Source organism: Bombina bombina, chromosome 6 (genome assembly GCF_027579735.1).
Source record: "Bombina bombina isolate aBomBom1 chromosome 6, aBomBom1.pri, whole genome shotgun sequence".
Classification (NCBI taxonomy): domain Eukaryota; kingdom Metazoa; phylum Chordata; class Amphibia; order Anura; family Bombinatoridae; genus Bombina; species Bombina bombina.
Genome location: NC_069504.1, coordinates 385,731,383 through 385,755,723, shown reverse-complemented (window position 1 = coordinate 385,755,723; position 24,341 = coordinate 385,731,383). Strand labels below are relative to the sequence as shown.

General features: G+C 36.7%; 1 protein-coding gene across 2 annotated transcripts in view; it reads left to right on the top strand.

Annotated features, from left to right (window-relative positions):
- Nucleotides 1-21,603, top strand: part of SLC26A2 (solute carrier family 26 member 2) — a 209,117-nt gene extending 187,514 nt beyond the window's left edge. For both annotated transcript variants that reach the window (XM_053717091.1, XM_053717089.1), the window contains exon 3: nucleotides 14,337-21,603. In XM_053717091.1, the coding sequence (XP_053573066.1) occupies nucleotides 14,337-15,860 (1,524 nt within the window). In that variant the 3' untranslated portion in view covers nucleotides 15,861-21,603. The remainder of the gene's footprint in view (nucleotides 1-14,336) is intronic.
- Nucleotides 21,604-24,341: the final 2,738 nt, after the last annotated feature.

Below are 24,341 nucleotides of genomic sequence, written 5' to 3'. Positions count from 1 at the left end.
GAGAGAGAAAAGAGAGAGAGAGAAAAGAGACAGAGAGAAAAGAGAGAGAGAGAGAAAAGAGAGAGAGAGAAAAGAGAGAGACAGGGGGGGAGAGAGACAGGGGGGGAGAGAGACAGGGGGGTTGAGAGATAGGGGGGGGGAGAGAGACAGGGGGGGAGAGAGACAGGGGGGGAGAGAGACAGGGGGGGGAGAGAGACAGGGGGGGAGAGACGGGGGGAGAGAGGGACAGGGGGGGGAGACAGGGGGGGAGAGAGACAGGGGGGGAGAGAGACAGGGGGGGGGAGAGAGACAGGGGGGGGAGAGAGACAGGGGGGAGAGAGACAGGGGGGGAGAGAGACAGGGGGGGAGAGAGACGGGGGGGAGAGAGACGGGGGGGAGAGAGACAGGGGGGGGAGAGAGACAGGGGGGGAGAGAGACGGGGGGAGAGAGACAGGGGGGGGAGAGAGACAGGGGGGGGAGAGAGACGGGGGGGAGAGACAGGGGGAGGGAGAGAGAGACAGAGGGGGGGAGAGAGAGACAGAGGGGGGGGGAGAGAGAGACAGAAGGGGGGGAGAGAGAGAGAGACGGGGGGAGAGAGAAAGACAGAGGGGGGGGGGAGAGAGAGAGACAGAGGGGGGGAGAGAGAGAGACAGAGGGGGGGGAAGAGAGAGAGACAGAGGGGGGGGGAGAGAGAGACAGAGGGGGGGAGAGAGAGACAGAGGGGGGGGGAGAGATACATAGTAAACACACATAGCAAATTCTAAAAATGTTTAACCTGAAATACTTTTGTAATCCTCTCTTAAAACCTTTTACCATATACATCTATTTTTTATTATTATGGCATGATGCACTATAGACATAATTTTCAACTTTTATCATGGTAATCTGCAAAACATGAGTCAGAAAGTGTTGACAAATTTCCATAGGGATATGGTTTTGCCACTGCAAACTATTTTGTTCCTTAATAGTTAAATAACCCTGGCAAGACAGCCAATAAGGACTCTAACCCCTATCTGGAATTTATTAGTATGCACTCTGCAGAGACGTTATTGCTGCTACATAGAAAGCACACACATTAACACAGAAAGCTTTATGCTGTGGAATTTAGCTTCTGTCTAAACGCTGCCTGTCAATGACTGATATATGCAGTGTTTAGCACAGCGCTAAATTGCAACGCATAAAGCTTAGATTCCTCTGCCTCTCAATTTTAGCAGTGCGGGAGGGAAGACAAGCTACTGAAGGGTGACTGCCAGACTGGGGAAGGAAGCCAGTTACGTGCAGCTGCTTTTTTGCTACAGTGATAGTCACTTTGCCTGCATCAGCCGACAGCTTCTTGTTCTTCCCTATCCCCCTGCCTTGAGACACAGCCTTACAGTAATAATAATAACTAACTGACCATGCTGCAGTGTGCACTCAGGAACTTCCTAAACACAGATATCATTATACCGTGTGGTATATAATGCATAGATATCTGTGTTTAGGAAGTTTCTGAGTGCACACGGCAGCATGGTCAGTTAGTTATTATTATTACTGTAAGGCTGTGTCTCAAGGCAGGGGGATAGGGAAGAACAAGAAGAAGTCGGCTGATGCAGGCAAAGTGACAACGGCCAGGCAGCAGATAGAATTATAGAAAATTGGCAGTTTTAAAAAAAATTCATTTGATGTTATGCTGTGGGCGTGTAGCGTTGTGAGCATACACACTGGGCCACCACACACCGGAAACAAACTAAGTAGTAATATAACTAAATACACAGTAGAGTAGTTGTATTAGTTATAGTGATCAGACCCCATGAACATTTACCTTCTGCTTCTACACGCAGGCGCGCTTCTGTGGACAGTGCACATCCTTTTATGTGCACTGCTCCACCAAAGAAGCGCGATGACGATGTGCCCACCACTTCCGATTGCGGCTGCGCAGTGAATGAAAAATGCATATACGTATATGCATTTTTCATTCGAAAATGACAAACACGTGACAAAGAGGACAGGGAAAGCTGCCAAAAATGTAAAACAATCATTTGAGGGGAAAAAATGACATAAAAATTATAAGCAGTGACGTGCAGTCACAGGAGGCAGGTGAGGCAGTGCCTCTCCTGGCCAATGTATGTAATAACAGCCTTTTTATAAAAATAAAAAAATTAGATCTTTTTTTTTTCATATTTTTTTTTTTAATAAAAAAAGGTGACCCCCCACCCCTCCACCAAAATCAGGACTTGTGTTTGTGTACTGTAAATTAATTAACTTATATAAAACGTAACACATCAATAGAATACATTCATATTGCGCAAGACAAGGCCAGCCAGCTGTCCTTGCATTGCGCAATATGAATGTATTGACTCACTGTGGAAGTGTATGGGCCACTGAGAGACTGCCACCAAGAGGAGAAAAGGTGCTAATGCAGTGCTCTCCAATGCGGCCCATACGCTCCCACCGGAGGCTTGACTCTGAAAGCCTCGGGACTCGGGAGCCCTCCCTGGCCGGCCTCTCAGCCAATCAGACATCAGCAAGTCTGAGTCTCTGGACAGAGTGCCGGGTGGGAAGGAATCGAGGCGCGCGTCAGCGTGTCACATGATGCGGTACACATCGTGTTCTCTCTCTCAGTCTCAGATTAGTCAGCGAGACGGAGTCAGGCATGACTGTGGTGGACAGGTGTCGTCATGAGTGTAGTCAACATTTTGGCGCATCTTCTTTAGGTAGGTGGCGGTGCGCTATGTATAAAGCAAAAGCGGCTAGCCTTTCTTAAAGTTTCTTTGATTGATAATGTCATAGATCGGGTTAAGTCTGGCACAGTGGCACCTAGATCAGTCTTCCCAGTGTGTAATGGGGTCATCTCTAAATGTAATTTGTATATAACAGAGGAAATCCATTTCCAAATTCTCATTCAAGCTTGAGAGATAATAATTTTCTGTTTTCAGTTGTTCAGTACACCTATTTTTGGTTTTAGATTTCCCTTTGGCATTTTCAGAGTTTTCCACATTTGCAAATATAAAAAGGCATTTATTTAGACGTTTTACCTGTTTTTACCCTTGAAAACATAATTTAATGTAAACCTGTATTTCTATATGGCCACTGGCCAGTCTGCTTAATCCTCCCAGAGGCAATCCCCTGGCATATATGTACAGTAAAACATATATTACCTAACATCTGCTAGATGTATGAAGAACTTGAAAATCAAATACAATTTAGATTAACATTTGGTAATAAATACAGCAATGGTTAATGACCAAAGACTAAATATTTAGCATTTCATAAAAAGTCTTAGCTAGATGCAGTGTAGTAGCAGAGTAAAAAAGCAACAATAGCTTGAAAAAAGAATATATATATATATATATATATATATATATAATTTTTTTATGTGTGTGTATTGTACTGCAACATTTCATAAGCATACAAAATAAATGAATTATCAGTATCAAAGTTTGCAGAGTTTTGATGTTTCATAGAAATAATTTTGTGACATTAAATCAATTTTATAAACCTTTTCCATACTTAATATTAGTGGGCGAAATACATATATAAATAATTAAATATTAAATAATATAAATAATTAGAAAAAATGGATGTTGATGTAATTCTCTAAGTATTGCCCAGCAAATCATTGGTAACTGTTATGGCTTTTTCTTTTATTGCCCTAAGCTATTGAAGAACAGGCATTTTTTTTTTATGAGAGTTTATTTGTAATAGTTTTAAAAAGTTGTAAGTTTTCACAGTTATTATTATCAATAAATCCATTAAGCCTTGGAGATAATTTGCACCTTTTACTGTGCTGCCTGCGTGGCAGAATAATGATCATTGGCAGTGGCACTGAGAGAGTTAGGCATCAACTTCAAGCTATATCTCGACTGGACTGACTCGTTCAGATTTAGAACGTCTTACTTTTACTTTTAGTAACTGTTTTTGTCGGTGCTATACTGTGGTGTTTTTCACACCAATTTATAAGTTATGACATTTATTAACCTTGTTTAACGAGGTTATTTAAATGTCATCGTAACTTATAAATTGGTTTTAAAAACACCACAGCATAGCACTCAGGCCAGCACTGACAAAAACAAAAATAGTAAGAGTAAAACGTTCTGAATCTGAAGGGACCGGGTGGCTTACTGGCTTAATTAATTGGGCACAAAAAGGTATTATTCTGCTATATATCCTTAATGATTGTACAGTAAGACAATGGTGGAGGCAAAATCTGATATTGCTCTTGATAAAGTGATTCAAGTAAATGCAATAGGGGGGAGCAACTGGCTCTAAGTTTTGATAGTGCGTCTGCAACTATCTCAGTTGACCTTTGTGGACTGGGACTCAATATAAATAAATACACAGGGCCTCTATTATCCTGAGGCAATGTTGAAATCCAATGCGGAATGGGCAAATTCGGCTACAAATGTCTGTCAAAAAATGATTATTTCTTTATCCTTCCTTTGCTCACCTGTTATGGAACTGCCCTAAAGTGAGATTTTGGAAGAAAAAAAAAAAGAGTATTGGATTTTAACAAAACAGCATATTTGTCTCCCTTGGGAAAAGGTCCTTTTGCTGTCTGATGGTGAAAAGAGCAGTGAGCAAGAATAAATTGTAGTTTATACTCTGTGTGACTAGTTGGTAGATTGGGAAACATAGTTTCTCTCTTTTTAAACACATTTATTCAAGAATAGAGTTTTTAATTTAACCTCTTTTTTTTTTTTTTTTTTTTATTATATTTATTTAATAGTTGAACATCCAAATTAAGTTTTACAATACATTGATGTCAATATACAATGAATATACAAAAAACCAAATAAATTCAAATCTTGAACTTATTGATATAAAAGTATACAAACATCCTCAAATTATATCCTTGATGTCCCCTTTTTTTTTTTTTTTTTTTCCCCAACCAAAATAACCCAAACACAACAGGCAAAATATGCCTATGAAACCAAGTGAAACAAAACTGGACAAAAAAAAAAAAAAAACTCTCTCCTGTCCCTCCTCCTCCTCCCCCTCACCCCTCCTCCCCTTTCCCCCCCTCTCTCCCCCTATATAGGGTAGGACCCAGTTTAAACTCTGATATCATGTCTGCTGTCAATCCAAGAAGATGGGAATATGCCTAATAAAACTAATTCTGCAAAACTGACTGAAGAGAGAAACGGAGAGAGAATTTGTTTTTGTATGGGAAAGGGATAAGACTTAATAAACGGGGCCCATGATGAAAGGAAACTTCTGACTCTCCTTTCTGAAGCATCCATCATATGATAAGATTAAAAAACTATCTGTTCTTGTATAACCTTTACCACCTCATTAAACCCCGGGATTCTGCTTGATATCCAGTATTTTAAAATAAGGTGCCTAATTACCAAGATTATAGTATTAATAATATAGATCCCGGGATGGTCCCCTGTGTTTGATACTACCTTTAGAAGTATCACATCCTGCAATTCTAACGAAACTGATGTTTTAAGATGTAAATTGAACCAGTAAGTAACTTTTGACCATAATTGATTGATTTTTGGGCAGAACCAAAACATGTGGAGAAGGTCGGCGCTAGTATGTGCACATTTCGGACAGTTACCTGATCTAGTGGGGTAGAATTTGGCAATTTTCTGAGGGGGCATATAATAATTATTGATAAACTTAACGTGTGATTCTCTCCAGCCCACAGAAACCCTGCTTTTCTTTAACATATAGAAACTCTTTTCAATGGTCTCGAAATCTGTCACTATTCCCCGCTGTGACCAAAAGTCACACAGTTTGTCTATCAGTACTTGACTTTGTTTAGATAACATAATGTCATAAATCAAGGAGATTGAAGTGGCTTTTCTAGCAAACTTCTGTATAATTGTTTTAACCTCGGACCAAGTTGTAGATAGAGGAAAGATCCAGCCTTGCGAGGAAATAAAATGTTGAATCTGGAAAAATGCAAACAAGTTAGATCTTGGAAGATCAAACACTTGAAAAAACGATTCTACATCTAAAATTTGATAATTATCATTGAAGATCTGCCTTACTAAATTTAAGCCCTTTTCATTCCATTTTTTGAAAATGTTCTGAGAAATTCCCGGAATAAATTGCGGGTTGCTCATTATGGGCAAGAAATCTGAGTAGTATGGATCTATACCCAACATAATACAGAATTTGTGCCATGCCTGCACTATGTTCTTAAATGAAATTAGGGAGGACACATTCGAAGGTAGCTGTCGCAACTTACAATGAAGAATAGCTTTAAGAGAAAAAGGCTGTATTATAAAAGACTCTTCCTCAACTGAGGTAACCCTATTTGAATCCGCCATCCAATCAAAGGCAAATTTGACCAATGTTGCAATATTGTATAACTTAATGTCAGGAAGGGACATACCTCCGCTAGAGGACTTCTGTCTTAGTTTTAGGAGAGCGATACGCAGTTTTTTTCCTCTCCATAAGAATTTGGAGATGTCGCTATTTAATTTACTAATATCCTTATTTGGAATGAAAACGGGTAGATTTTGTAGTGGGTACAATAAACGGGGAAAAATAATAGTTTTAATCAGATTAACCCTTGCTGAAATAGCAAGGGGAAAAGAAGCCCAAAGTTGTAGATCTTGTTTAATTTTCTGAAACACCGGGATATAATTTGCCGAGTACCATAATTTGGGATTCTTATGTAATAATAACCCTAAGTATTTAATTACGTCCACCATTTTAAATGGTAGTTCTACCCGTGGGGGAGTAACTTCCCCTACAAACATAAGTTCACTTTTTTCAAGGTTAACTTTGTAGCCTGAGAAAGAGCTGAACTCCTCCATCAAACACAGTAACGTTGGAAGAGATCGATGGATGTTCTCCAAGAAGACTAAGATATCATCTGCGTATAACAGTACTTTGAGTCTATAAGGACCCAGCGGAATACCAGATAAGCTCTCCCTTAACCTGATTGCAAATGGTTCAAGTGCAATATTGAACAATAAAGGTGATAAAGGACACCCTTGTCTCGTGCCCTGTTGTAGAACCAAGGGAGGAGAACAAGATCCATTTATTAAGAGATATGAGATGGGTTTTGTATAAATTCTATTAATAAATTGAACAAAATTCCCCTTGAACCCAAACTCATTCAATGATCTAAATAGATGTTCCCATATAATCGAATCAAAAGCTTTGACTGCGTCTAAAGTAAGTACCGCTCTATCTGGGATCTCCCACTTTACATCCTCCTGACTAATATTCCAAGCATGGTCTAAAAAGGTGACAAGTTTACGAAAATTCTTTATGGGGTTCCTTTGGGTCATAAACCCTGACTGATCAGGGTGTATAAGATCCTGTAAGCACCAAGATAATCTAGCCGCCAGAATGGCTGCTAATATTTTATAGTCGGTATTTAATACCGAAATTGGTCTATATGCTGCTGGATCCTCCGGGTCTTTACCTTTTTTATAAATAAGAGAAATGTTTGCAGATGAGAAATAAGATGAGATAGAATTATCTGAAATATAATAAGTATTAAATAGATTCTCTAATACATCTATCAGTTCTTCTTTCATACATTTGTAGAATTCTGCGGGGAACCCGTCAGGACCTGCTGCTTTATTTAACTTCAGTTGGTCAATAGCCTTGCTAATCTCAATAGTAGTAATTGGCTCATTCAGTATAACAAGATTTTCTGAAGATAACTTTGGGGTCTTAACCTTAGCCCAAAAAGTTTCCTGGGAAAATCGATTAACATTAACCGCAGAATATAATTTTTTATAATAATTGAAGAACACCTGACTTATCTCCTGATTGTCAATGTACCTAGCCTCATTGTATTTAACAGCAACTATAAAATTCCTCTTTTTCCTACATTTGGTGAGTCTTTCAAGATATTTAGCAGAACATCCATTGAATCCTCTATAATGCCTATTAATTCTTAATTCTTCCTCCTGTGATCTTTGTTTCAGAAAAATATCCCTTTCCTTCCTATACTCTAAATATATAGCCCAATTAACCTCCGAAGGAACAATCTGTAAGTTCCTGTATGCATTCTTAACTTTATTAGATAATTGTGTCTCCCTTGTTTTAATTATCTTATCCCTTCTCTTCAAATATGCTGGAATCTCCCCTCGCAAGACCGCTTTTAATGTTTCCCAGAAAATTTCCACCTTATTTATGTAGCTGGCATTGAGCCTACTGAAATCGAACCATTTTTGTCGAATCCAAGAACAAAATCTGGATTCCGTGTATAGGTGCCTGGGGAATGAAAACACTGTTTTATTGGAATTCCTCTTTCCACATGGTGGAAAGGACAATGATATTATTGCATGATCTGAAATCAGGATCTGATGGATTTCAGACTCTAATTTCCAGATAGATACAGCCTCCGAGACCAGAAAAATGTTGATTCTCGAGAAGGTTCTGTGAGCTTTAGACTCACACGTATATTGCAATGTGTCAGGATTTTGCACTCTCCAGATATCGACCAAATTTAATTTATAACAAAAAATTTTAAAATATTTGGCCTCTCTCCTATATAATGCCATATTTCTTTTTGAAAATCGATCCAATACTGGTTGCAAAGTCATATTAAAATCCCCCCCCAACACAAGATTCTCTGCTTTAGATGGATAAACCTTACCTTTAATTTTTTCCCAAAATTCCGAAGAAAATTTATTGGGGGCGTAGATATTACAAACTATGAATTTGGTATTTTTGATACTAATTTGGAGTATAATGTATCTAGCAGATGTGTCTATATCTGACTTAATGATCTTATATTCAAGATTTTTGTGAATTAAAATCGCCACTCCAGCTTTCTTGATAGACCCTGATGATGAAATTACTTCCCCTACCCACTTAAACTTAAGCTTTGCAGCTTCTTGCACATTCAGGTGGGTCTCCTGTAAGAGGACTATGTCAGGTTTATGCTTCACCAGGGTCTTTATAACTAGTTTACGCTTAGCTGGCGATGAAATCCCCCCAACATTCCATGATAAAATCTTAATGCTTTCTAGTGTCATGACCTATTCCTCTTTGTCCTCCTCCCTATCTCTAACCCTTTGTCTTTTGTCAATAGCATTCTAATCCGAGGAGGAGAGAAAAAGGAGAAGAAGAAGAGGAAAAAGAGAAAAAAATAAAAAAAAAAAAATAAAAAGAAGAAAAGATAAAATAGAAAAGAAGGGCAACCGCCCTGTATATACATCGCTTTATACCCTAAGAACCAACAAGAAAAAATAAAATTATTCGGCCAGCACATTTCCATTTATTTCCCTTCATCCTTGCAATTTACCCAGCTGATGCCTCCTAAGTTCAACTAATCTAGCCAGGTGGATTATCTGCTGAGTTAAGCTCTAAGTCAGGATTACCTTTATATCTCTTGATAAAAGTTTTAGCTTCCTCTATCTGATTAAGATTATGCCTTACACCTCCAACTTCCACTACAATTCTTGCTGGATACAGTAACCGTGCATTTAAACCTTTGTTTATTAATTGTGTGCAATATGGTGCCATCCCTTTCCTCCTAGAGGAAGTTTCAGAGGAAAAATCCTGAAATAAAAGGATCTTGCTATTACCGAAAATCATAGGGCCAGAACTTTTATAACATTTTAGTATTTCCACTTTGTCCTGGAATTTCAAATATTTACAAATTACCATTCTAGGTCTGATCGACCCAGTCTCTGCAGCTCTCTTTGGCCCAGTTCTGTGCGCCCTTTCAATTGTGAGCGGCAGAGAGTGGGCTGGTACACCCAGAGCCTGTGGTAAGGTTATAGATACAAATTTACTGATATCATCAAATTCTGGTATTTCTGGTAAACCAATGATCCTAATGTTATTGCGTCTGGAGCGATCTTCCAGATCCTCCAGATGCAATTGCATACTTTTGATCTTGGCTTCCTGGCTATGAACTAAACCCTCTTGACTATTCACCTGGTCTTCTATAGCAGAAATTCTATTCTCGGCTTCCAACATCCTGGAGGAAAACTGCTTGACTTCTAGAGACAAAGTCGCTATCTCTGTTACAATAGTCCCTAGTTCTTTCTTGATTAACTCAAATTGGGGGGAAAAAAGGGCTGTAAGTTGTCCAACTAGAGACTGTGTGTCAATGGCTGATGGATTTATATCAGCTAGTACATCAATACTTGTATCGGCCATTTTGGCCTTTTTGTCCTTTGACTTCACAGGCATCTTTGGAGAACCAGCTCTGACCTGGGATACAAACTTATCCATGCAGTGAATAAAACCACAATTGAAAAGTGGATAACCCTAACAAAGAAATGCAACCGTGAAAAAAACTAATACCAATGCCTTCCTAGCACACTGATCTCTCTTAAGGAGAGACGATTAACCACACACCTTGAAAAAAAAAAAAAACACAGTACTGTGAAACGAGCTAACCGAATCCTACAAGTGATCAATTCGCATATAGTGTTTAAATTATAAGTGACTGTGAGTTTTGTAGAAGGATACAAAACAAAGACTTCTATGTATACTTATGGCAGTTCCCCTGCCAAAAAAATGTGACTAGTGAGTGATATGAGGATGAGTCTGATCCCACACTTGAAAATTAAAAAAGAAAATAAAAGAGATATTCTCCCCTTCCTCTTTTTTCCCCTTCCCTTCCTTCTCTTTGTAATGATATTACCCACTGAACGAAAGGTAATTATTATAAGAGAGCATTTAAATAGCAATAGCAATTATTACTCCTGTAGAGAAGCTCCTTCAGGTTGCATATAAACCTAACCAAAGGTATTTTCAGGAGGGATGCAAATTGATTTTAACTGTCTTAACTGGGAAAAATTGCTCTCACAATTGAGTTATAACTATCCTTTAAAATACACTGTGTATATCAAGCTAAGTTACTAAGCATTTTCAACTGACAACCATAAACATTTATCATTTATCAAGCTAGTAATAAGTCCCAACAGTCCTTCCAGTTGAACCAATTCCTCTGAGGGTCTTTATACTCCACACCTGAGTTGGATCTTACCGTCCTTTTGCCTTTTGTTAATATACATGCCAAGACACTTTTACCCCAGGAAATTGTAAGCAGCTGTAATATAGTTCTAACCCTTAGGGCCCTGTGTCATATGTAGAAAATAACCCAATTCTCCAGGGTTAACAAAATGAACCCAAACTATAGATAGTTAGCCGCTATAACTGCAATGTCTCTTAATTTAGCTCAGGTAACTGCTGCATCTTGTCACAACTTATTCAAAGAGTACAACACTGGAGAAATGTGCTGAGTTACCAGGAACTCAACAACAGTATGTATACTTGCGGTCTCCGTTAAACAGTTAGGATGTGTGCTTAAGCAGGTACGTATACGCTATTTTCTCCATGTGCTCTTTAGGTAGTCTCCAGCACAGGACTTCTATTTCTCCGGTCCTTCTGGCTTGTCTGGTTGATCCCCAATGCTGCTGGCGAGGCGCGCAACGCCCGGATCCCTTCGCGCGCTAGCAGCACCTCCCTCCGCAGCGTGACCGGACCTCCACGTACAGCCCTCCGGAACCTCTGCAAGCACTGGAGCTTCCGACAACACCGCTCTCCTCTTCAGCGATGCCACTCCAATACAGGTACCCTTCGATATTGCTGATGCCGTCCAGCTGGCCACACCAGCTTAAAGAGTGCTGAAAAAGTTTTAGCCGGCCATATAGTTCATTCTTAGAGCGTGATTCTATGTTTGTAGGGTGAGCGGTGCCCCCGCTAGGCTCTATCGGCCAATATGGTTTCCACCTCCTGCTGGGACTGAGCCCTGCTGCAGCCCACTAACCCCCGAGCAATAGGGGTATGAGGCTATGAGAGGGAGCAGGTTCTTTACTTGGTCGGTCTGCACGCAGACATAGAGCGAGCTGCTATCCACTCCGCCTCCAACCGGAAACCAAGGATAGTGCAATGATCTTAATTTAAACTCTTTATTCCCCTACCCATTTATTAGGGAAGAGTGCTGTATTTAAACCCCCACTTTGGTTTGACTTTTTCTAACCACTTGCTCTCTAATTAAATTTTGTTTGTGGGGTAGCACCGGACCATTGGTCCATTATTCCCTTATTCTCACACTATACTAGTGCCAGCTCTATAGAACCTCTCCTCTTTGAAAAGAGCAGTGAGCAAGAGTAAATTGATTAATAATATAGTGTTGTTGGCTGCTGACAAGGAAGCTTAGTTTATCCTTATGGCTTAGGAAGCCACTCCCCACATTAAAAGTGCTTAAAGGGACAGTCAAGTACAAAAAAAACTTTCATTTTTCAAATAGGGCATGCAATTTTAAAAAACTTTCCAATTTACATCTAATATCTGATTATCTTCATTCTTTTGATATCATTTGTTGAAAATCACATCTAAATATGCTCATTAGCTACTGCACATATTTAGATATGATTTTCAACAAAGGATATCAAAAGAATGAAGAAAATCAGATATCCTTTGTTGAAAATCATATCTAAATATGCTCATTAGCTACTGCGCATATTTAGATATGATTTTCAACAAAGGATATCAAAAGAATGAAGAAAATCAGATATCCTTTGGAAAATCATATCTAAATATGCTCATCAGCTACTGCGCATATTTAGATATGATTTTCAACAAAGGATATCAAAAGAATGAAGAAAATCAGATATCCTTTGTTGAAAATCATCTAAATATGCTTAGTAGCTACTGATTGGTGGCTGCATATACATACCTCATGCGATTGGCTCACCCATGTGCATTGCTATTTCTTCAACAAAGGATATCTAAAGAATGAAGGTGTATCCGATTCCTAGCCACTGCCTCACCAGCCTCTGACCTCACCGCACATCACTGATTATAAGGTACTGTTAGAAACATTTAATATAGCACAAGGAATATTTTTAGTATTGTTGTGTATAGTGTTGACTGGTCCTTTAATATATAATTACCTTCTAACAGTAATTATGCACAGCTGTTACTAAAAAGCCAGGATAGAGAAACCACCTCAGATTCACATCCTTTGTATCACATTCTTTTACACTTTTCCAAACCTCATTTGCTCAGTCACCACACACTCTTTTTTTTGTTTCCCTATGTCATCACTCACTCTCAGTTTACACTTCCTTATATCAGACTTACTTCCCTTCTCCCTTATCTTTTGTCTCCATTCCCTCTCCTTTAGATTGTAAGCTTGAGAGCCTCTCTACCTGTAGGCCACTATGTATTTAAAGGGAACTACTACTGATTGTGCTCAAGGGCAGGGCATTCCTCTCCTTCTGTATAACTCAATTACTGCACAAACAACTGTTACTTACCCCTACTGTACTTGTTTGTGTATTACTGTATCCCTGTAACGCTTTAATTCTTTGTATAATGCTGCATAATCTGCTGGCACGTTCTAAATAACTGATAATAACCTGTTAATATTGTCTCGCTGGTTGTGTACATTTTAGAAATTGCAATGGTATATGTTTAACCACCTTTGTTGTTGTAAAACACATACATCACAAATACAGGGTCAATGGGGGCTCTGTTAGAGATGCCATACCCTCAGCGAAACAGTACCTTTTAAATGCATCTGCAATGTATTGCCACTTTAAGGGCAATTATCTGCATCTTGCAGGGGTGTGTAACAGAGGGAAGTGCCTTCTTTTAATTGAGGGGTCACACCCCCTTTTAATTTTAGGTGGTTACTATAGTAATGCTGCAAGGATACACCTGTGCAGTGTTTGTAAGGGGGGGGGGACTTTTAGAGCGGTATGAGCTCTATGAAAACACATAATGAACTCCTCTTTCCAATGTGAGGTTGTTGTGTTGTTAATGGGCTCATAGATCTATATTTCTTTGAACTAATAAAACTTTTAAGAATGTAAATAAATGGGAGACATGGGAGAATGTAAAAATATGTGAGATTTTGTGAATTTCTATGTAGGATGACTTTTGTTACAACTATTTTACGTTTTTTGTTTTATTTATTTATTTTAATGTGTGAGTTTGGACAGAGGTAGCATGCATACATTGTCAAAATGAGTTAAGCCACCACCCTGGGTAATCAGAATATTGTGTGATTTGAAAATATTTCTAATTTCTGTATTTGAAATAATTAGGGAATGACTTCCATGCTGCTATTTACTATTGTACACCTAGAAAATGACACACAAATGTATTTTTTTGGCATTTAATTTGGTGGCATTTCCTATTTATGGTATTTATGCAAATTAAAGTTATTTTCTAAGCTTGCTAGGTCTGCTGAAAAAAACAAGGTTTAATTTGTGTAGGTTCCTCTCAGAAAAAAAGTTTAAATATATCTGTATTTGCAATGAGGACCAAACACCAGCACTAGGGTGTGAAAATGGCTCAGTAGCAAAGCGGTTGATTGTAAACGTTTAATTTTGACTTCCTTGATGTGCATGTTAAAAAAAAAAAAACTAAAGAACTAAATGTAGAAAGACTGATTAATATGCTTATTCTGTTTCCCCCCTTTTTTGTAGGTCGTAATGGGCCTTTTTCAAGTTGGTTTCGTTTCTGTGTACCTCTCTGATTCGTTACTCAGTGGATTTGCCACAGGTGCCTCTTTCACAATCCTCACTTCCCAAGTGAAATATCTTTTAGGTGTAAGTATACCAAGAGCCAATGGTGTTGGCTCTCTTATCTACACTTGGATTTACATATTCCAGAACATTCACTTGACTAATATATGTGATCTGATAACCAGCATTGTGTGCCTTCTTATCCTGATTCCTGCCAAAGAACTCAACGAGTGTTATAAATCTAAACTCAAAGCTCCAATTCCTATTGAGTTATTTGTGGTTGTTGGGGCCACTCTTATATCCCACTTTGGCCATCTCAAAGAGAAATATGGGTCTAGCATAGCAGAGACAATTCCCACTGGATTTCTACCACCTAAAGCACCAGAGTGGAGCTTAATCCCTAATGTTGCTTTGGGTGCTCTGTCTATTGCCATTATTGGATTTGCAATAACTGTGTCCCTTTCAGAGATGTTTGCCAAAAAACATGGCTACGAGGTCAAAGCCAATCAGGAGATGTATGCTATTGGATTTTGCAACATCATCCCAGCCTTTTTCCACTGCTTTGCAACTAGTGCAGCTCTTGCAAAAACTCTGGTCAAAGAATCAACAGGTTGCAGAACCCAAATCTCAGGAATTATGACATCTCTGATTATTCTATTGGTTTTATTGTTGATTGCCCCGCTATTTTATTCACTTCAGAAATGTGTCCTTGGCGTTATAACCATTGTAAATCTAAGAGGTGCTCTTAGAAAATTTGGTGACTTACCCCAAATGTGGAGGGTTAATAAAGTAGACACAGTTATTTGGTTGGTTACCATGTTTTCTTCAGCTCTAATTAGCACAGAACTTGGTCTGTTAATTGGTATTGCATTCTCAATGCTCTGTGTCATTGTCAGATCTCAAATGCCAGTGTCTACTCTGTTGGGAAGAGTAGATAACACCGAAGTGTATGAGTCAATAAATGCATATGAACACCTTATAACCACCCAAGGCATTAAGGTCTTTCGTTTTGAAGCCCCTTTGTATTATGTAAACAAACAAAGCTTTAAATCATCTTTATATAAAAATATTGGTGTTAACCCCTTAACAGTTGCAGCTGCAGAACGAAAGAAGTCCAAGAGGAAACTGAAGTTACAGCAGGAAGAAAACATAAAGGACATCAATAATACTCAAGTAGAGCTGTTACAAAAAACCTACAAGGAGCAAAAGCCAGTACACACTGTTGTCCTTGATTGTGGAGGCATTCAGTTCATAGACACAGCAGGGATGATTACTTTGAAAGAGGTTCTGAAAGATTATAAAGACATTGCTGTCCGTGTGTTGTTGGCTCAGTGCAATATTTCTGTTAGGAATTCCCTTCAAAATGGAAATTATTTTCAGAAAGATGAAAGCAGAATGCTTTTTCATAGTGTGCATCACGCAGTCCAATTTGCACTGTATAAGCAGGAAGAGGAAGATGAGTGTGTTAATGGAACAACAGTTTAAAAATATCTATAACTATGGATAGGCACAAAAATACATTTACACTAATAATAAGGGACATGGAAATACTATTTTTTTTATCATACATTTAGAAGAACACCTTTAATCATTCATCTGCTTAGAACTTAGATGTATTATACAGCTGCATAAATATATGTTTGCCTTTTCATACATATTATACAATTAAATAAACAGCTTACTAAATAATGATTTGGGGCTAATCACTATCCAATTGTACACTTTACAATTGATTGTAAAGACAAAATCTTAAAAGATTGTAATGGTGTTTTTGTATCTGCTAGTAAGTTTACAAATAGAATGTGATCTGGATGATTCCTTTAGCTACATGAAAATGAATTATAGCTTTGAGAATGAGGGAGGGTGTAGCTGTGTGCTGCAAATAAATTAAAGGGATATAAAAATGCAAAAAGAATATATTCTGATATGACATTTTATTATTGTGCTATTGCTTCTATAAAACTTTGTTTAACTTATGCAGAGGATTAAACACATAGTTAAAGTAAGATCCAGAAAAGCAATGCACTACTGGGAGCTAAACACATCTCGTGAGAGAGTGATAAGGGACACGTGTGTAGCCAGCTAGTTCAAAGTAGTGAAAAAATATGTACATATGCTTTTCAACTACTGATACCAAGAGAACAAAGTAGATTTGAAAATAAATCTGAATTTAAAAGTGTCTTAAAGTGATTTGCTCTATCTGAATCATGCAAGTTTAATTTTGACTTTCCTATCCCTTTAAAGGGACAGTTAACTTTAAAAATAGTTTTTCCCTGAATGAGTTCCCCATGACTTGTTGTACCAGCTGCAGCATATAAAATGTATGGCAAATTGCTCATTTATGCTACTTTTTGCAAATTAAATAGCTGGATTTGCTATTTGAAACCACAGCCCATCAAAATGGTTTTGACTTGCAGACAGATCAGATCTCGTTATCGTATCACTCAAATGCTTCCCTTTCTTATCTGTGTCTCTGTAGAATACTTCGAAAAAACTATTGGAAATTAACATTTTAGAGCTTTATCTCTTAAACCTCCCACTGTTAGTGTAATTTCTTTTGCTGGCTGTGTTTATATAGCTTATCAATAGCCTATACCTAGGTATAGAAACTTCAGTATAGGTAGGGATACAGGCTAAATCAGCTATTTCAAATGCCAATAAAATGGCTAAGGAGCTATTTGTAAACAATTTAATATACTCCAGCAGGTAAAATGGATCATTGGAAAGAAATTAAAGGAGAGAACGTTTTTGGGTAAACTGTCTCTTTAAGGTTTACTTAACTTTATATCACTCATCGGGCAAAAAAAATTTTTTTAAAATCTTTAAAACCTGTTCTCCATAAATGATTTAAAATTTAGACTTTCCATGTCTCTTAAATTCATTACACTATATATTTATTTTTCTGGAACCTGGTACCATTTCATGTATTAAAGGGACATTAAACCCAAACATTTTCTTTCATGATTCAGACAGAGAATACAATTTTAAACAACTTTCCAATTTACTTCTATTATCTAATTTGCTTCATTCTTTAGCTATCCTTTGTTGAAGAAATAGCAATGCACATGGGTCAGCCAATCACGCGAGGCATCTATGTGCAGCCACCAATCAGCAGCTACTGAGCCTATCTAGATATGCTTTTCAGGAAAGAATATCAATAGAAGTAAATTAGAAAGTTGTTTAAAATTGCATTCTCTATCTGAATCATGAAAGAAAAATTTGGGGTTTAATGTCCCTTTAAGCACAGCATTTCTATTGACAGAATTAGAGAACACCAGCAAACATGCTATTATTATTCTGTATTAGTACATGCAAATGAACTGGATATGGTCATCAGCATAAATATTATTGCACAATTATTTCCAGCACTTTTATTAAAAACATGAAAACAAGTTGCTAAGTAGGAAAAAAAGATTATTTTTATATTTACGATGCAGATTACATTAATTCCTCTTGTGAGAGAAATTGTTTACTGGTACAAGCTAAGTAATGACGTTTTCCTTGGCTACATTCCCAGTGCCTTCTGGCTGAGTAGGACAATTTAATATATAATCATCAGCACTGTCTTTTGTCATAACATGCACTTAGAATTACTGAATTCTCCAGAGTTTTCCTTCCTTTTTGAGTTCTGATAGAAAAAAAAACAATTTAACTTTGCTTTTTTTTAGCTTTGGTTTTGATGTCTTAAATTGTCCCAGAAATATTAGCACTTTATTATCAACAACTCGATAATATACCCAAAATAATGATATCTTGCATATTTATTTAAGGCATTAATACAACTAGATTGTCTTGTATTTGTTTCTCATGTCTAGAAAATGATAAAAAATAATAATTATGTGAATACAATTCACACTGATTTTATTATATGTAGTTGTTATATTATGCTTATTATGCCACCAGAATTCAGGGATTACATTTTTATTAAAAGGCTATATTGTTTTCAGGAGAGTAAGCATCCACTCTGCAAAACAAATGTACTAGGTCTTAAAACAAATTTTTGAGCAATAGATACCTTATTAAGGGTATACATATTATTTTCCTACAAAGAGTAGGAATATCTTTTTATTGAGTAATAAGGCTGTAAAATGTACCTTAAACTAAGCTGTTTAACCATAGTTATGTAAGAGTGGCTCTGTAATGTATCCAGGTGATTTTCTTTTTAATTTGACATGCTTGTTGACATTTTACCATATTTACTCAACAACTTGGGCTTTTACTGGAAGAAGTGAGCTTCTGCCTTGAACAGAGGACAGTATATACCAGCAAATTGGTTTCAATTTTCACACTTCCTTCATTCATCAATTCTCATGATGAATGAAGGAATACCTGTAGCATTAAAGCATAATGTGTTCAAAACTTGCACTATACTAGTTAACACCTGCACTGTTTATGCTCTCGACCATTTGCACTCATGTGAGTTGGTTTTTGCTACTGCTAAACAGATTGCATTGTATTAAATGCAATGTCTATATTTCTGCACTCAATTCCCTTCATTTTTCATTGGATTGTTACCTAATATTTTGGGTAATGTTACACTAATAGATAATAGATACAAATACATCTTGCCATTCTCCTGATCAAGTTGAGTTGGTCAGGATTTAAAAATGACAAACTACCTATCATCTATCTATCTATCTATCTATCTATCATCTATCTACAGTATCTATCTATCTATCTATCTATCTATCATCTATCTATCTATCTACAGTATCTATCTATTTATCTATCAACTATGAGGTATTAAAAAATGTGGATCTCTAATGAGTCCCTTTCACCCAATATGTTACAATAATGCTAGAATTGTTTAATGGCATCTTACTAGATGTGCTGGTTTTAAAAGTATTGGCTTTATCTGACTGTATGTAAATGAGACCAGGTGGGAGACATTGGCATTAACATTAGCTGCAGAACTGTACACGTTTGGTGATGTTGCCTTGGCAATATTACCTGGAATTGTAACCGTGGAAACACTACTCAGTCACTAAAGTTTTTTATTATCTAACTCAACAACGAATACAGGTTTTTAGAGGCAGGTCAGTATTACATTGGTGTAAATAATGGTGTAAAAAGGTGGAGATGTTATTGCTAAGGATGGTTATGGTATACATTATTACAATCACAACTCTGATTCATTCATTAAATAATTCACTGTAAAAATAAGAGAATAGATGTTAAAATGACAATATTTTTGCAATTTAAAAAGCTATCATGTCTAATAGTAATTTAAAAAGCTATCATGTCTAAAAGTAAAGGTGTCTATATGAAGCTCCATAGCTGGTTGGTGTAAACAAACGTTGTATAGCACATGACAATAGTGATAGCTTTCACTGGTTTCAAGTCCTATAGGTATTAGTGGCTAATGCTGGAAACATTCTGCTAGTATTAATTTCTGCTCCTCTAATTTAATGACGTAAAAAGATAAATTGATACTAGTGCTAGAGGGACAGTCCAGACCCAATACTTATTCTTTATTACTTATTGTTATATACCAGACAAGCATCTTGCAGCAGGTTCTACATCTATAAGCGTGTAAGAAGTACATGAAACTATTAAATAATCGTTTGTTAGCAGCCAGAAAATGGCCGCCAAGCTCCGTCCACAGCTTTCTTCTTGTCTATTTTGCTGTTTAGCAGAGCACGTTTATTATTTTTCAGTTAACTATTTCAAATTGCACATGCACAAAACAGCGTGTGCGAGTAGGAAAACTTATTTAAGAGGCAAACGAGATTTGAGAAATTTAACATACCAAAATATACACTCAGTAGGTGAGCGGAGCTTGGCTGCCATTTTTAGCTCCTAATAATTGATGAATGTTTAAATGTTTCTTGTACTTCCTACAATAGATATGGGATCAGTTGCAGTATGGTTCTCTGGTAGGTAACAATAAGTAATCAAAATGATGTATTGGGTCTAGACTGTACCTTTAAATGCTTTGAAACAATAGTCTTGGGCTGGCTTTTGGCACTGGTTTTGCAGTTGCTACTAAACAACTCTGCCACTGTCAAGTTAAAGTCCATTGTAATCTTGGCCTCAATCTAAACATCTTTTTGGGATCTTGTGTTATTTTGGAGATGTTACTTTTGGAAATATGAAGAGCATGGACAAAGATTACATTTGCCATGATGTTAAAGGCTTTACATATGATCTGTGCTACAGGAATCAAAAATTGTTTCCTTTTAGTCCTGACTTGTTTAAAATAAAGTTAGTAAATTTACTCTTCAGCTCTAATAGAGATTCACAATTTATTCTGACTGTGGGTACAAGACTGTTACTTATTTGTTATGTAGTTATGAGCAGGGATGGCACATGGGGTTTCATGTACCCTAGGCCAGACTTAAAATGTGTGCTCTGGTTGTATTTTGTACTTATAGCTGCTTTTCTCTCCATTTAATTATAATATTTATCTGTTTGCTGTATATTATTATGAGTTATTGTATGATGTGGTAAGGGTGAAAGAATTGCCCTGCATTCTTTTAACTGTATTGGGGGGTTGCCTTGGGATGGGAACAAGAGGTTAGGGATGTCCTGCATTGATGTTCAGGGATGGTGGTATGGGATTGCCCTGCATTGATTCAGAGGAATGGCATTATGGGATTGCTTATTGGTGCATGGGGATTGGTTGATTGCAATACATTGATGGGCACGGTTGGGTTAAGGAATAGCTTGCATTAGAGCCCAGCATGTGCGTAGCACATAACTGATAGCTGAGCTTTATTTGAAAATACACAGTATCCCACACTCTCCTTCCCACATAATAACCCGTTATAGTCCAACACTCTGTGTACACAAACTGTGGGCGCTCACAATCACAGTATGGTTTGTTCTTGCTTCTAAAATTGCTGTCTGGGTCTCGAGAGTGCTGACATGGATACCAGGTCTTAGTGGTGAGGGATAGAGGAAGAAGGGGGAGGAGAGGAGGTAGTGGAGAGGCTTAGGCAACTGGAGCTCACCAAAGCATGGGAAGGTGTGTGGTCCATAGTATATGGGGTCTCCCAAAAACCTGGGCATTGGTGCCACTGCACCATCTGTAGTTCCACTCCTGGTTGTAATGCGTTCCTAGGTTTTTGTGCCCCAGGTGACTACCTAGGATTGACTAATAGATGGATAAGCCATGATTGGGATCTGTGTGTAGGTTTAGTCACAGTTAATCTTAGCATAGGATGTGACACAATTTGATAGTGTATATAAATAAAATGAAACATTACATTACTTAGTCAATTTCTAATTTTATTAAACCATTTTAGGATTCTACAAAAAATTTTACATAATTTTTTAATAACTTGTTTGGCATGTTTATTTTTTTAATCTGTAAATATATGAACCTACAATGTGAATTAGTTTAAATTAAAATGTGATTTTTTTTTATGCCTATAAAAGAATCATTACATGTTATAAAGATAGTAATATATTTATACATTGCCAGAGGGAGTCAAAGTTCTTTACAAATGCACAATCAAAACTGTTTAAAATGAGTTTGGAATACGTTTAGAGCAGTTTATTATTTGTTTTTAATCTTAATATTAAAGTGATGGCAAACTTTCCCCTTTGTATAAAAAGATCCGTAATGTTAGCGATATTTTAAATGGAGTTTGATTCTTTAGTTGTAATGAAGATACACTTTAACTTAGTGCTGAAATTCAAATATCCAGAGGACCGACCACCCTCTTCGAAAGTATTTTTTTTCGTGAGCTAACAGTTTGAACTGTTCTCCAATCGACGCTCTAGCGATACGGCACTCTCACATATTTTTTTTGTAGCTAGAGCGACGATTGGAAAACACGTCAAACCATTAGCTCACAAAAGAAAAACTTTTAAAATAGGCAGCCAAAGCACAGAATATTTGAATCTCAAAGCTACATTAAAAAGTAAGTTATAGCACATCTTCATTACAACTGGTGAATTAAACTCTATCAAAAATATCGCTAACATTCCGGAACTGTTTATACAAAAGGAAAGGTTTACCATCACTTTAAACAATATTTTATGCTGAGAATGCTAACACACAGGTGCCTTATATTCTGTGATATCTGTCTGTTTCTCAATTTGATGCCAGTCATTGTAATTCCTGCTGTTTTCCTCTGTTTATTCATGGTTGCACTATGGGAAATTTCTGCATCTGTACACCCAGAATCCACAACAGAACCACACAAGCTGCCTGGTCCTGGGTACATTTTAAATAATGCTATAGGGTTAAATCTATTTGTCTAAATATTTATAAATGGTAATGAAGTAGCACATTTTGAAGAAATAATTATTTTCAGATAGAATAGATTACACCACAATTTAATTACATCTTTCCCTCTGTTAGCTGCTTTTCTCTAATTGCACTTATTAATAGTTTGTTTTTAATTGGATTTAAATTCTTTTGCGTTTTAAAAACAATATTTAGTCATGTTATGTTTTAAATATATTTATTAACATGATAACCATAATACACCACAGGTCCTCAGTCCAATTATCCTGTAAGATAAATATTATTTATTATCATGCGTGGGTGATCTCTTTTATTAGTAAACAAAATAAATAATTTTAAACAATAAGAATTATGGGTATTGCAGGCATTTCATGGTGTGTGTGGGGGGGGGGGGGGCATAGATTTTTATGAACATCCAGACAAAAGTAAAAAAGTATTCATTTGATATTGAATGATAATGTGATTTTTTTGATTGATATTTTGATGAGTTATTTTTCACTTGAAGGGTCATAGTACTTAAAAAGAGTCTCTGTTCTGTCTAAAATAGTATGTTTATAACAGAGCTTTGTAAATAAAAAAAGTTTAATTGTGGAAAAAAACACTTTTTTGTGTTAGTTGTCCTTGTCAGCCAATGACGTAGTTGTACACAAACATGCATTTCCTATTAGTTTTGCCTTAAAGGGACACTCAAGTCAAAATAAACTTTTATTATTCAGAAAGAAAATGCAGATTTAAGGCACTTTCCAATTTACTTTGATTATCAATTATTCACAGTCTTTTTATATTCAGACTTTCTGGGGAACAAAATCCTACTCAACCTGTGTGCAAGCTCACTGTGATTACGTATACTAGTCTGTGATTGGCTGATGTCCGGCACATGATACAGTGGGCCGAAAAATAGGAAACAAAATACATTTGACAGAAAATAAAATATATTGCTTTTGTGAAATTCAGAGTAGGTGTTACTGCATTGTCTTTTTATAATACACTCGTTAATTATGCAATTCTACTTTATTGAGTGGTCCTTTAATCCTTTTGTTAGGCAAAAAAAATATTTTAATATATTTAACTGCTGTTCTTTTATATACAAGATAAATAATTGAGTAATATCTTCTTTAATATCAATTTATTAAACGTGTGGATTTAACACTTTCCTACTATTTTAAGCAAATTTATGATATTTTTTTTAAAAATCCAAATAATTATTGTAATTATAAATGAACACACTGGTGTTTTTTTAACTAAACTTAAAATTGTGACAAGCTATATTTTTTACTTTTTTATTTAACCTAATGTTAGCAATGAAAAAGACTTAGGGGAGAGCCAAAAAATGCACTTAAAAAATAATTAGAAAAAATCCTGTTAAAACCTAGAAAAATGTTTTGACTAATTATATTGAAGTTGCAATTTTCCCATTCCTGCTGTAGAGGGTGCTAGGGTGTAGATTGAGTTTTGGAAAGCTTGAGTTATAGTGGGATTTGCTAATAAATTCGAATGATATTTGGAAAAAAATAAATGTGCAGTTGCACAAGATCCGTAAGGGTTGGAGTATATCCCTAAATTGTATATATAATGTGTATATACAGTAATTATTGCTGATTAGTTAGTATAGCTGACATGTCAGATCTTTAATATAATAACCTTGCAAATGTTGTTTCCCTTGAGAACCATTAGCCTGTTATAACTCATAACTGAAGAAACATTGTATTCACATTCATTTAATAAACAACCACTTCAACAAAGTTTAGTGTTAAAGAGATATTCCAGCC